The sequence below is a fragment of the Equus quagga genome, chromosome 3 (assembly GCF_021613505.1).
Source record: "Equus quagga isolate Etosha38 chromosome 3, UCLA_HA_Equagga_1.0, whole genome shotgun sequence".
NCBI lineage: Eukaryota > Metazoa > Chordata > Mammalia > Perissodactyla > Equidae > Equus > Equus quagga.
In genome coordinates, this window is record NC_060269.1 from 99,548,664 (window position 1) to 99,562,872 (window position 14,209).

At 38.2% G+C, this 14,209-nt stretch overlaps 1 protein-coding gene across 1 annotated transcript in view; it reads left to right on the forward strand.

Annotated features, from left to right (window-relative positions):
• The first annotated feature begins 521 nt into the window (after positions 1–521).
• GC (GC vitamin D binding protein) overlaps positions 522–14,209 on the forward strand; it is a 35,069-nt gene continuing 21,381 nt past the window's right edge. The window contains exons 1-3 of the mRNA XM_046655594.1: positions 522–732; positions 11,255–11,324; positions 12,125–12,257. Coding sequence (XP_046511550.1) covers positions 633–732; positions 11,255–11,324; positions 12,125–12,257 — 303 coding nt within the window. The 5' untranslated portion in view covers positions 522–632. The remainder of the gene's footprint in view (positions 733–11,254; positions 11,325–12,124; positions 12,258–14,209) is intronic.

Sequence of the window (14,209 nt, forward strand, 5' to 3'; positions counted from 1 at the left end):
GTACAATGTAATATACATAAATATAAAGTACTGTCCCATCATCTTCAATAAAATTATTTTATAGTATTGAATTTATGGATTTAATTTGAATTTATGGATCTACGGATTTGAGCAATTGTGATAAGTTGGCTTCTTACCCTTCTTTTTTCCCCCTTGTTACTTAAAAATATCTAGTCTGCAACATTCTAAGATAATCCTTATTTGTAGTAGGTTTAAAAGAAGAGAGAGAGAGGCAGACCAACAGAGAGAGAGAGAGAACTCCTAAGTTTCCATTTATACATGAGAAGGGTAGGGAATGTCCAAAGAAGGCACACAACCCTATAAGGAAAGGGGCAAAATGTGCCCACTAATATACTAAACAAGTTTCAGTAAAAAGCAGCAGTGGGAAAAACATCTACGTGTACCCTGACTCTTTTGAAGTTTCACTCAGTTAATGATTAAAATCTCCTAGATTTTCCATTACATTTTCCCAAAGGTGTCTATTTGCCTTGATTGATGGTATTATTTTATCTCTTGTGGGCCAAGGATGACTGCTCTTGCTTCGGTGTAGAGATTAATAATTGATTAGTCCATAGTCAAGAATCTTAGTAAAAGGGAATTGGTTACTTTGGGCTGCCATTTTTCACTGGGTAATGTACAGCCGACAGGGGGCTTCAGGACTTGCTGGCAGGAAGATGAAGAGGATCCCGGTTGTCCTGCTTGCTGTAGCATTTATGCATGCTCTAGAAAGAGGTAAGACTTCCAGTGGTGTGACCATTACAAGAACTCTTACTAGTCTAATTTTCTGTTACCATTTTTAAAGCTATACAAAAAGGGGGAAAACAGAAGAATTGGTGAATATGTTGGGGAGAAAGGGAAGCAAAGAGAGATTAATTTGAGTTCTAATGTGCCATATAGCATTCAATTGGAATAGCTAAAAACTCAAGAAAAAATTTCATGAAAGACAAAACAAATTTGTAATTTGTCAATTATCCTTCCCTGCTCTTTTGATAATTGAGATCTGGAGAAAACGGTTTGAAGTTAGAAATTTTTTAACTGTTCAAAAGATAATGTAAATGGATGTTGTGACCCACCACTGACCATTTTTTCAGACTTCAAATATTTATTGCCGTTGAGAACACCATCACATCAATAATGCACGAAGTCAACTGAGAGATTTCCTTGATCCTCTTCAAGGAATCCTGTACACGCAATGTTTGAAAATGCACTACAGTTGCTAAAATATCCTACAGAAAATAAGAACTTAATAGCTATAAAACATGACTATTAAGATAATTGAGCTCTGTTTTTCATTAAAATTATTCCTCAAATGGTGTCTTCATCTCTGATCAATGTTTAAAACTCTTTCAATGACACAAACTGAAATTATGTGAAGTAGACAACTTTATGAAAAGTTCCCAAGTTGCAAAACTTATAATCAGTTTCAGTTTACTTTTCTGGCTGATTCTTTAATGCTTATTGGGGAATCTGCATTCATCCTGCTTATTTAGTGTTGTCAGTTAAGAACCTCATCCAAGTATACATTGGTTTTCATATTAATAACACATTTAACCAGTGGAATAAGATAGGTGGATCCCAGAAATTATCAGTTATTAATTGTGACATAAAAACTCCTGACTTTCTTATTCTTTTTACACTCACTTTTCCGTGATCTTACTTTTGCTATTCAAATTATTTTGAATTTTGCCTTATTCATCCATAGATCTTAAAGATCTAAGCTGTGGATCTTTATGTAAGACTACAAAAATCTGAGATAAATTGGGGTATAAATAAGTAAAATAAACTGTGTCCCTTATAAAACCTCTGAATAGGACAAGTTCCAAAAGACTCTGAAAGCTTACTCCATCATCCAAGGTTTCCCTGGGGCAGATCTGAACCTGAAAAATTTCACTCAAGTAGCTTCAAATCAAGATATTCAAAACGCAGAGGGTCCAGAAATGGCTAGCTGCTGGAATTATATGTGGACATCATAACATGGGACATGAGTCACCATTTTGGATTGCTGGCTTAGTAAGTGTACACTGGCTTCACTCCAAAGAACAACAGTGTCCTTTCGAGAATAACAGTATTCTACAACCTCTATTTCAACATCCTTCAGCATTCTCTCAGATTCTGATGAAATGGAGGCTAAAAATCTCATCAGCTCCCTTGAAGTTCTGAATTTCACAATGAGCCTCAGTCAAATTACCCAGGTGCCATAGAGGCATATCCTGATACATAAAGTAAGTACTAAACGTCCAGTACTTGGGGACAGCAGTCCTGACCCATCCTCTGTTCTCTATTCCCTGAGCATGACCCAAATACCAAGTCAGTGATTTACCTGGAAGCTAGGTATGTTCTCTCCTGGCAGGAGATTACAAAGTCTACAGACTAAAGAAGTTGAGAGGAGCGTTGGATGGTGGGGGATAGGTTTGGGTGGCAGTTCTCTCTGCCTGTTATAGTTCTAGAGAGCTGACCGACCACCCACAGCATTTATCTAGAACACATTTTCCAAAGTGTATTTCACTCAAGACTCATCTTGAAAAAGAGTTTCTATGGGCAAACACATGTAAGAATTAAGCCACGTATTAGTCCTTCTTGGCTGGTTCACAATCAATGCCTTTTGTTGTTCTAAAGGTCCCGAGAAGCCATACCAGTAAGAAATCTTATTTAACCTAGGGTTTCCCAAACATGTGGCCTCTTTCCTAAAATGCCTCTACCCCATGGAAATATTCTTTGGGAAACCTCAGGTTGAAAATGGATACTGCTGTAGCTCAACATGAACATCAAGCCAGTACTCTTCCATGAAACAGCATTGAAGATTCAGTTTACAAGCTCTTGCATACATCTTGGAAGAGAAGGGCTTACCAAATATGCCAAATCTGGATGGTATCATAAGAAAATATCCACTTTAGCTACTCCATGAGAGACAACAATTCTCAATTGTTTGCCAACTGCCTCTACGTGGCTTCTCTCCTCAGGACTGAAATGGATATGACACTAATCTTTCCCTCTTCCCAAGAAACAAGCAAGAAGGCTGCTGACACAGCCACAAAATTACCAAGGAAATAACGCCCTAGGAGACAAACCACTGCAGTTTATAAGGGCCGTTGGCAAGAACAGGCTATTTATTATGAACATTTGCCGTTTTGCTTTAAGCATTTCATTCTAAGCACATACATTTTTACTAAACATGATATCAAATAGCAAGAAGAAAGTAAATCTCCTTTGGCTTCGTGGGTGAACTATATTTTTCCTTCTCCCACCTGCCTGTCAAAACATCCCTGGTTATCCCAGTCTCCCTAACCACCACTGAATCACTGTTTTTCTTTTCTACAAGTTGCCCTTTCATCAGTAGCCACGTTTAAAAAAAAAAAAAAAATTGTCCTAAGTTTGATTCAGGAACATAGCTACAAAAAATGCCAGAGAGAAACAATTTAAGATAAGTAGACAGCTGTTCTATTTTCCCAGATACGTCTTTATATCCTCTCTGCAAAACCTACTTAATGGTTATTGAGGAAGTGACATAGGAATTGAGATCTACAATGAAAGGAAGATGGCTGTGCAAAGATCTAGAAATGTGTTTCAACCTGAAGGAACTCAGGTGCACAAGTTCTGAGCTAGGAACAAGCATGGCCTGATTCAAGTTCACAAAGCAGCCAGAATAAATGTATAAAAGAGGTTTAGCCAAGAAGGGAAAGGAGGAAGAGCTGAAGTCAGAGAGGCAGCTTAACTTCATCATAACAGCAATGTTAACCTCCCTGGAAATCACTAGCAATGTTATGCTTCCCTATTGCAAGGTGCAATACCATCATGTGTGTGGTGTAGGGACAAGTACGTACATTTTAAAAGGCCAGGAAATTAAGCTACACAGGAAGGAGATGAAGAAATCCTTCAAAGGAATTGATTACCTTCTCCCCGGGTATCTATGGTCACTTAACTTTACACTGTCCACTGCTACCCCCTCTCTCCTCCTTTCGCCTAGTTCACTCTGCTTCAGCCACACTCTCCTTCACTATCTACTCTGCACCACAGGGGGTTGTACTAGCTCATCCCTCCTCTTAGAACACTGATCCCCCTAAGATCCACATGCTCCCTTTCTCTCCTCCTCCACATGTCTGCTCCAAGATCGTGTATAGAGAAGGCCTCCCTGACCACCCAACCTCAAAGAGAACCTACCACTCCACTTACCTCTATCCCTTTGTTCTGCACTTTTTTTTTTTAGCACTCATCACCTTACCCTATCACCAGCTAGTCATTTCTTTATTATAACAAATGTAGAATATAGAATGTAAGCTCCATGAAGTCAGGACTTTATATTTGTTTCTTGCTGTAATTCCTTTTAGAATACTATTTGCCATACAAAGTGTTCCATAGATTTGTGTAAAATTACAAAATTAGGATTATTAGAGTACCTACCTCATTAGGTAGTTTGAGTATTTAAGGAAAATTAAAGGTCAACTAGGACACATAATAAATAGCCTGGAAGGAGTAAACTCTGTAAGTCTTTCACTATTTTTATTGTAATTATATAAAGTATCCACTGTGAAGCATTGGCACTAGATTTTATGCGCTGATATTATAGCTAATATTTTATTTATAATGTGCCAGCATGCTTAAAATCTTTTGGATAAATTTATGTTAGGTTACCTCACAGAGGGGAGTTAAGGCTGCAGATGGAATAAAGGTTGCAATCAGTTGACCTTAAAATAGAAAAATAATGCCAGATTACCTGGGGGCCCAATATAATCACAAAGGGCTTTAAGGTAGAAGACGGAAGCAGAAGAGAGTCAGTCAGGGGAAGATGTGACTAAAGGAAAAAAGTCTTAGAAAGATGCAAAGTTACTGGCTTTGAAGATGGAGGAAGGGGACCTGGAGTCAAGAAATGTAGCCTGTTTCTAGAAGCTGGAATAAGGCAAGGAAATGAATTCTCCTCTCGAGCCTCCAGGAAGAACACAGCCCTGCAAATACCTTGATTTTAGCCCTGAGAGATCAGTGTCAGACTACACGATATAACTGTAAGGTAGTAAGTTTGCGTTGGTTAAGCCACTAAATTTGTGCTATACAATGGCAATAGAAATTTCATCCAGGTTTCTGGGTCCTGTGACAAGCTGGGACTTCCTGAAGGAAAGGAGCGGTACGTCAAGGGATCTCACTGCTGATTGACCACCATTTTATTGGCCGGATCCATTTTCCCTGCTTCCTGGGTGTTTTCTACCTTCACCTTCTCTTCCATTTTCCTCTGATCAGAAATTTAGCCCACCACCTCAGATAAGGACTGGAGTAAGTCACATGATATTCATATCACAGGGGTATATAATGTCTGATAATGTATATTATCACTGGATTTTACTACAAAAATAGTTAGCACTTATTGTTTACCTCATGTTAGGCAGGAGATGTCCTAAGCATTTTAATATAGGTTAACATACTTCATAGAACAGCCTTATGAAGAAGGTATCATTTGTCTTAAATTCCAGATTACTCTTCCTTGAATACGCCTATGATTTGGTCATTCCACTACAAGAATATATATCAATAGATACACGATCACCTTAAAAAATAAGAAGTAAAACTGGCTATCAAGTCCTTCTGTCTTTACATTCCATACTTCATTTTCCGTATTGAACTACTTATTATTCTCCAAATATGACTTGTGATTTTCTAACGTCAGACATGTCTTCATGTTCTCCTCGCCACTTAAAATTCCTCTCCCAATTTATCTAAACCTGTTAAAATCCTACCCATCATTCATGACCACCATCAAGTAATAGCTCCTTTTATGAGGCTTTCTAAAAGCCCTCTTCCATTCTAAAGTTTCATAATGCTTTGTTTCAATCTCTTCTATGGCAATGATCACTATTGCTGTTGTATGCTTATTTCTACTATCAGACTTCAGTTCCTTAAATATTGGTGGCTTTAGAGTTTTCTTTTGCATGATACCTTATGGTATTATTCATTCATATATTGCTTTAAAAACTAAACCCTGCAATGCCTCCAAATTTTACAAGTTAGGATGCAGAAGATATTGCCCTCACTCATCCCAAAGGTGGGAGAGGGAAACCTGCTCCCCTATCTACCCTATCAAAAAGCATTTGCAGATGACAAGGTACCCAGCCTGTGAAGGGAAGAGGAAGTGGAAAGAGATGCATGGAGAGAGAATGCCTCCTCTGGGACTTTGGTGAACATGGCATCCATATACGCTACCACCTGTGGGGAACCCAAGGACAGGAAATTTGGGTGAGTCTAGGAGGCCACTCTCTAGAGCAACTGTAGCTTCTGGGCAACTGACCCACTCACCCTATATCTTCTACTGTTTTTGAATTTTCAAAATCTGAAATGAAACTCCATTTGTTCCACTGATGGCATCCTAAAAGATACATTTAATTTCTTCTAGATTAATTAATCTATAGAAGTCACGTAGAGCTCTAGGTTTAGTATTAAAAGGGTTGAATTTCTTTCCACTGACTCAAACCCAGAAAATTGTACACCTGGCCCACAAACATCAATATCAATATGAAAAACCAGATCAATGCTTTATATAATAATGATTAAAAATGTCAATGGAAATGAGACCCCAAAAAAGCCTGAAAAACAAAATGAGAGTATTAATTAAATTGCCACTTCTTCATTGACAGTGTTTCTAGGGATATAATTACTTGTTTTCTTTATCTTCCGTAATCAGAGCAGCTTCCTAAACCAGCACTGTGATGCGTAATTTCTCAAGTAAAACTGCGACTCTGAAATCAATATGTAGCCTGACTAGTTTGAATAAACACTACCAACTATATTCTTAAAAAGTTTTAAAAAACACACACCAACAAAAATACTGAAATTTTCTGTCAAAGATGAGTCTGTCAGTGCAGAATAGAGATAAAAACGCCAGAAGAATAAAATTGCAAAAATATAAAATGCACAACCAAGCTTTAAAAACTCATGATTGTCCAGAACACAATAGGAAAATAGCAACCTAAGACAGTTCCTAGCACCATGTATGAGCATTTCTTCAGTTCAATGTTATTTAGGGTCCATCCATTGCTCCTGGTATACAAACAGCTTTTCCAGGGGTAATTAGTTTTAGAGAAAGATTATAACAACAGTAGTTAAAGCAGTCAAAATACTCTTTTTAGCCAAGTTTGTACCAAGACAGTGAATATCTTATTTTCTATCTCCACCAGATTGAAAATCCCATCAGGGCAAGGATGTGTCTAATTTTCTCTCCATTGTAGGTTAAATACTGAACCCAATGCCTGGCACAGAGAAAGTCTTCAAAACACATCCTTTGTATGTCTGAACGTCAGCTGTGTTGAGAGGGGTGAGGTACAGGAAGCAGAAAAGTTTCCCGAAAGTAAATCAAATTTGTTTTCAAAAGTCCAGAATTAGACAAGACATACAAGAATATTTCACAACATAGATAGAAATGGGACATGCTACTGCAAAAGGTAAAAGTTCTGTTAATGAAATTTGTAAACATTTAGCACTAAGGGTCACTTGATGTGAAAATGATTTCACCAGTATCACTAAGATTATGCCAATATTTACAGGGGCCGTATCAAAGTCCGGATCTCCTTCTTTATAACCACACGGCACATTAAAGAAGAGAGTGTGTCATTTCCAATCCATTTGAGATAGGATTTAATTATGTGAATCAAAGTGAGTTCAACTGGTGTGAAAACATTAAGCAGTACTCCATGGAATGAAGAATCAATTTGTAAAATCACATTTTAAATTGACTTCAGTATTTGTTGTTTCTTGGAAGATGAGAAAATGATTAACATATTTGCTTAGCCTTGTAAGCTATAGATCTTCTCTTTGGATAAATAAATGAATTTTTTTTTTTAAATCAAATATACTTCAAGTACTTCACTTGAAAGATAGATGGTGCAACAGCTTCCTCTACAGGTTATTTTTGAAAGAGCGGTTTTACCCTAATATTTCCAATTCTGAACTTTCTCAATGCCCTCCTTTTGGGCTTCCTCCCTTGCTTCTGTCATGCCCAAGACTGAATGTTCCAGCAAAAACGGTTTCAAAACCATTTTACGTCTTACATAGTTGATCTGTTTCCCCACTGTTCTGTCATCATTTTGCATTCTAACTAAAGCAGTACATAACACACACGGATTCGAATGTATTTCTGTGCAAACACAAGTAGTTGATTTAATTAAAGCTCTTTAACACGGAACAATCTGTAGTGTTCACTTACACTACATTCACATGAACCAGCACTTTCCCATAACACACTGAATGACACATTTTTTTGGTGAGGTGAGAAATCCGAATCTGGGAGACTAGAAACAAAATATTTCCTTAAATGTTCATGGGAGGTGTCCCTTCTGAATACAGGCTCTTGCTTTGCATGTTATTGCTTGGTCACAATAAGAGTATCAATAAAATGACCTCTGTAGTTTTACATGGAGAGTTTATTAAACAAAGGTAGCTCCTTTGCATGAAAAAGAAAAAGTTCTTAGAGCTATTATTTTGTAGCTTAAAAGACAATAAGCTTTGGGGAAAAAAGATTCCATATGATTTCTTACTATTTCTAAGAGATTATTTTATAATCTCTTGGAAGTGATCTTAAAGATCATGAGGATACAGTCCTGTACTAAACTCAGGGATCTTTAATGCATATGGTTATTTAAACTCCATTTGAATATTTCCAGGGCAAAACAAACTCATTTCTTCAAAAAGCTGTTTGTTTCAGGTATTAATTAACCACAGCTATAATAAAGTTCTCTCACATTGAAATAAAATCTACTGCCAACCATTTTTCCTAGTTCTTTCATAGGAGCAACATAAAACAACTCTCTTGACATCGTAATGTCACATCTCTTCACTAGAGGAGGACAGCTCTACCCTAAATTCTTGCCCTCTGTGCCCTAAGTTCAGTCCCACTGAATACTATTAATGATTAACTGAAATTTTCTTCCTTATTTTGACCTTTTGAAACTGTGACAGTATCTAATCTGTAAACTAATCAATAAATTCCAGAAAATGACTAGATGTGAAGGTTCTCAGATATAACAGAGGTTTGTTGCAAGTGGCTTTTTATACTCCATTGACTGTTAGCTTTATCAATCCTACTGTCTTGTCCTAGTTTCCAAGACAACATGACATTTGAACATGTAGGTTCTTTTCCACCTTCTATGTGATTTTGATGGCATTTCTTTGAATTGATTTCTTATTACAAAGTGCTGCCTAAGAATGTCTTTGTCTCTCAATTCTGACTGTTCTCACCTCAGTAGTATACTCTGAGTAGTCCACCTGAAAGATAGAGGGTTTGACCTTCTTCTATAGGCAATTTTCTCCAGTATCAGGCATTTTCACCATTAAATCTAACAAATCCTAAAGAGAACCTTTTAAAAAGGGATAAAAAAAAAAGAAACTTTCCCAGCCTGTATCCAACCACCACCACCCCCACTCCAAGGCATAAAACAAACATTTCTACCCTGGCTTATGTATATTCACTCTTGCACAGAGCTGAAACTGTTAGAGAAGTGAGGACATTTGGGGATAAAATGCATGACAGCAGTTGCCACCATTTCACTTGAGATGGGTTTCCCAATATTTAAACCCAGGAGGATAAATTAAACATTTAAAACACTTAGAACAGAAACTGGGTCATTTATTTAGTTCTTACAATTTTTTGAAAGACACAAAGTGTTGGGAAATTTCCTAGACTTACTTGCATAAAGGATGAATCAGGGAAGAAAATCATCAGCTGCCTATCGCGTGTCCACCGTATCGTATATATAATAGGTATGTGGAACGAGTGGGTCTCACGCTCAATAAAGAACTCATCTCCTCCTGTGGGAACTAGCTCTTCCCAACTGCTTGAATTGACTTAAAAGTAGCTTCTGCGATTTTTCTGTTTGCTCAAATAATAAACACATCCTCTGGTCCTTTCAAAATTCGAAATAACCACCTCATCACAGTCATGGGAATGTCTGGTTTAATAGTCAAAAATTTGTCAGCTCATTTAAAGTTGAAGCTAAACCCCAGAACAGGCCTGTTTCAGTTCTGCTTCCTGTGGTGGCAAAGGGAGACATGTACACTTTCTTCTTTTCTCTCGGCCTGTTCTTTTCTCCTTCCTCTCACTCTCTGGGCTGCTTTTAGCCCTTCTAGGGTTAACTCAGAATGGAGAAGCTAGCAGGAGAGGTAAGCAGCAGGAAAACTAATTCAATGGGCAGCTTTGTGAGACAGTGTTGTTTCCTCTGGTTATGGGTGATGTTCAAAGTTGACGTTTTCTCTTTGTGGGTTCTTTGGAGATCTCTTTCTCATTATCCCTGGGGATCTTTCACATGCACCTGGCACCTTAAGACTTCCCTTTTGGCCTTCTGATTTCCAAATTGCCTCTGCAACAAAGGTGGCCCACTGTTGGAAGCCCACTACCCTCTGGATAGGCCTTTTTAGGGAGTGAGGGGACATTTATATCAGGTCCAATGGCCACAGGAGAGCTTCCCACTCTCAGCTTTCTCCTTTGTTGCCCAAGGCCAATTAACCAGACCCTTTCATCCTTTAGATTTCTCCAGTCTGAATCAGACACCTGTCCTTTGTACCCCAAATGTCAAGGGTCACCTATCAAGGTCTCTGAGTGTTTTCTTTGAAGCCCCTCTCACTATGCTTGACACGAGGTAAAAGACTCCCAATCACTCCTCCAAACCCAGCACACTGACAACTTTCTCCAAAAAATATTTTGCCTAATTTCCATCTTTTCCCTCAGCTGAATTCCTAGCCTTTTTTTTATAGAGTCTTGAGATGGATAATGGAACAAGGGTGGCAACCCCAGCTCTCCCACATTTCCTTCACAGTCCTGCGTTAGTGGGGCTCTCTCTTTACTTTGGAATGTAGATACTCTCCATTTATTTTTTGTTCTTGTTTCTTTCCAGGCACTAGGTAAAACAGACAAAGAAAGAAGGGAGGGTTAGAAAGTCCCATTTTAGCGTTATTCTAAAGATGGGACCTAAGAGAATGATTGTAGTATCAATAGGTTCTGACTCACTAGTTGGCGTACATCATTTGACTTATCACTTTCAGTATTAGTTCACTCCCTCTTTTTCTGCTACTGATCAAAATTTTATAGCGTGTCATAAAATTCTGGCCCATTTGTGAGAAGACAACTAGAAAGGCACCAAAACATGAAATTGCATATAGATATTAAGAAAAATGTTACTTTCACTACAGATGAATCATGTGGAGGATTCCTTTATACAGACACATTTAGCGTAAAATTCATTAAAAAGGAAAAGACAGAAATTTTTCTATTTCTGGTTCCTAGGCCGAGATTACGAGAAGGATAAAGTCTGCAAGGAGTTCACCAGTCTGGGAAAAGATGACTTCACATCTCTGTAAGTACGAGGCATTACTCATTCTCTTGGTTACTTGACCTTGGATGAAACTACATGTCAAGTAACTTCAATTTGGCATATGCTCTGACTTGATCTCTGCTAAGATTAAGATAGATCCCCGGGGTCAATGTGGTCAGAGAAGTCAGGCAAACGGGGGACATCCAAGGATTCCAGTTGAACTATCATTATGATGGTCTAAAAATTTGTTACGTTTATTAATGAATTAGAATAAGTAAGCATAGTTTTCTGAGGTAAATTAAAATGCAAATAGTACATGCTAGGACTCTGGTAAAGAAGGCAACATGGTACAGAACACGTTCATTTGGGGAGTCTCGAGAGGAAAGAGAACATGAGGCTGATTTGATGAAATCCCCAAATCCAACTTCTGCTTTACAAGATTAGCTTACCTAGGACAAAAACTAATTTTTAAAGTCAACCTCATGTTCTTTTCATTTATCAAGAAAATGTGTGCAATATTCCTTTTAAAAATTGAACAGATTTTGTATTTTAATATGTGAAAATTTTTTTTTTTTAAGATTTTATTTTTTCCTTTTTCTCCCCAAAGCCCCCCCAGTACATAGTTGTATCTTCTTCGTTGTGGGTCCTTCTAGTTGTGGCATGTGGGACGCTGCCTCAGCGTGGTTTGATGAGCAGTGCCATGTCCGCGCCCAGGATTCGAACCAACAAAACACTGGGCTGCCTGCAGCGGAGCGTGCAAACTTAACCACTCGGCCATGGGGCCAGCCCCAATATTATTATTTTTTTTAATTCTAAATATGCTGACTTATTCTTCCCCTCAGATCAATGGTCCTGTACAGCCGAAAATTTCCCAGTGGCACATTTGAACAGATCAGTAATCTCGTGAATGAAGTGGTCTCCTTGACGGAAGCCTGCTGTGCTGAAGGGGCCGACCCTGGCTGCTACGACAACAGGGTAGGTTTGTGTCGCTGGCCGCATCTATGGTAGCCTATACAGGGAAGCCAAGATAGGCCTTTATGCATATGTTGGGGAAATCTGAGACAGCAACTCCATTTACTACAGGTTTGGGAGAAATATGAAGTCTATTATCCCTAGAGCCCAGATTTATTCTAGCATAATAAATCAATTTTGCCCATTAGTCCTAAAGGTTCAGATGAGAAAACTTTGGTGTACATTGAATTACAAACCTCTTGAAACAATTCTAATATATTCTGCATATCTTAAAAGCCTACCCGTACCATACCTTTATCATACCAAGACTGGTACTGACTGCCCCAGAATAATTTAGTGTTGGCCTCAAACTATTTGGGGTTCAAACGTTGCCCTAAATACATTTAATAGGTTCTGGGTTTTCTCCCCCACAGTATCTATGATGAAATTAGAATGCTGAAATGACAGGGTTCAAAATATAAAAAGTAGTTGAAAGAGGTAAAAACCACAGGTGTTTCTAGCAATTTTCTAATGCAGTCATCAGGTCTGATGCAAATAACATTTAGAAGCTTTGACAAAGGCCACTACAGATCAACGTCTCCCTGCTCAAGCCTGGAGCAGTTAGCCTGTAGAAACAATGCTCCAAAGATCTGATCAGCGTATATTCTATGTAATGACTATTCTTACCCATTAATTGCTATATCTAGCCCTTATCTACTTTCTAAAAATTTTATAATCATTTTCTCCCACCACCAACTCCATAAATAGCCATTATTTCAACCTGAACTTCTGCACCACCTTAACAAGCAAACTACCAACCACAATCAAAATAACAGAACACATTTTTGTTTTATTTCCATTGTACTTCATATATTTGCTAACCCATCCCTTGACCAGAGATAAGCTCCAGGATAGTAGAGACAGATCATGAGAACAGAGATGGCGTTGACATTTCTTACGTAACACCTTCCTCTTTTCCCTGCTTGTTCAAAGCATTTTTTAAAATTGTGTTGACAACTAGAAGGACCTGCAACTAAGATATACAACTGTGTACAGGGGGGGTTTGGGGAGATAAAGCAGAAAAAGAAAAAAAAAATGTGTTGACAGTTTTTATTTCTAAACCTCTTTATTTGAAAGAAGGTAATAAAAAGGGAAAAACAGGAAAGCTGCCAGGGAAAGAAATAGAGAGACAAAGAAGATTCAATGAAAAGAGAGAGGAGGATAAAAAGAAAGTTCCTAAGAATCCCTGAGTTCTGAAAGTCTGACGGAAGGTAGACGTGGGAGAGGATGAGAAGACGTTTACTTTCGGTTTACATAAACAGTTAATTCATCATGTTGCTTTCCTTCACTGATAGCAAAGGCCTTTAGAAGTTTGGCCTTAAAAAGATGACCAACTTGTAAAATAAGTGTAAGGATGTCAAAGTACTTTTTCCCATGTAAATTCCAAAATAATTTTTTCCATGATGATTATTTCTATTCTACATTTTTATTCCAAATATCAAATCCTTTCCAAAAAGAACATTTTGTTGCTACAATTGCTTCGGTGGTGCCCTTACCATGGGCTTGGTCTACCCACACATGGGCAGTAAATTAAGTTGCACCAGTGGTTTTCAACTCGTGTTGCACATGAGAATAAACCTTTGGGCTTTGGAAAAAACAGGGCCTTGGGGCCGGCCCCGTGGCCGAGTGGTTAAGTTCGCATGCTCCACTTCGGAGGCCCAGAGTTTTGCCGCTTCAGATCCTGGGCATGGAGATGGCACCGCTCATCAGGCCACGGTGAGGCGGCGTCCTACATGCCATAACTGGAAGGACCCACAACTAAAATATACAACTATATACTGGGGGGATCTGGGGAGTAAAAAAGCAGAAAAAAAAAGGGTTGGCAACAGTTGTTAGCTCAGGTGCCAATCTTTTTTTAAAAAAAAAAGAAAAAACAGGGCCTTAAGCCTCATCTTTGATCTACTGAATCAGAATTT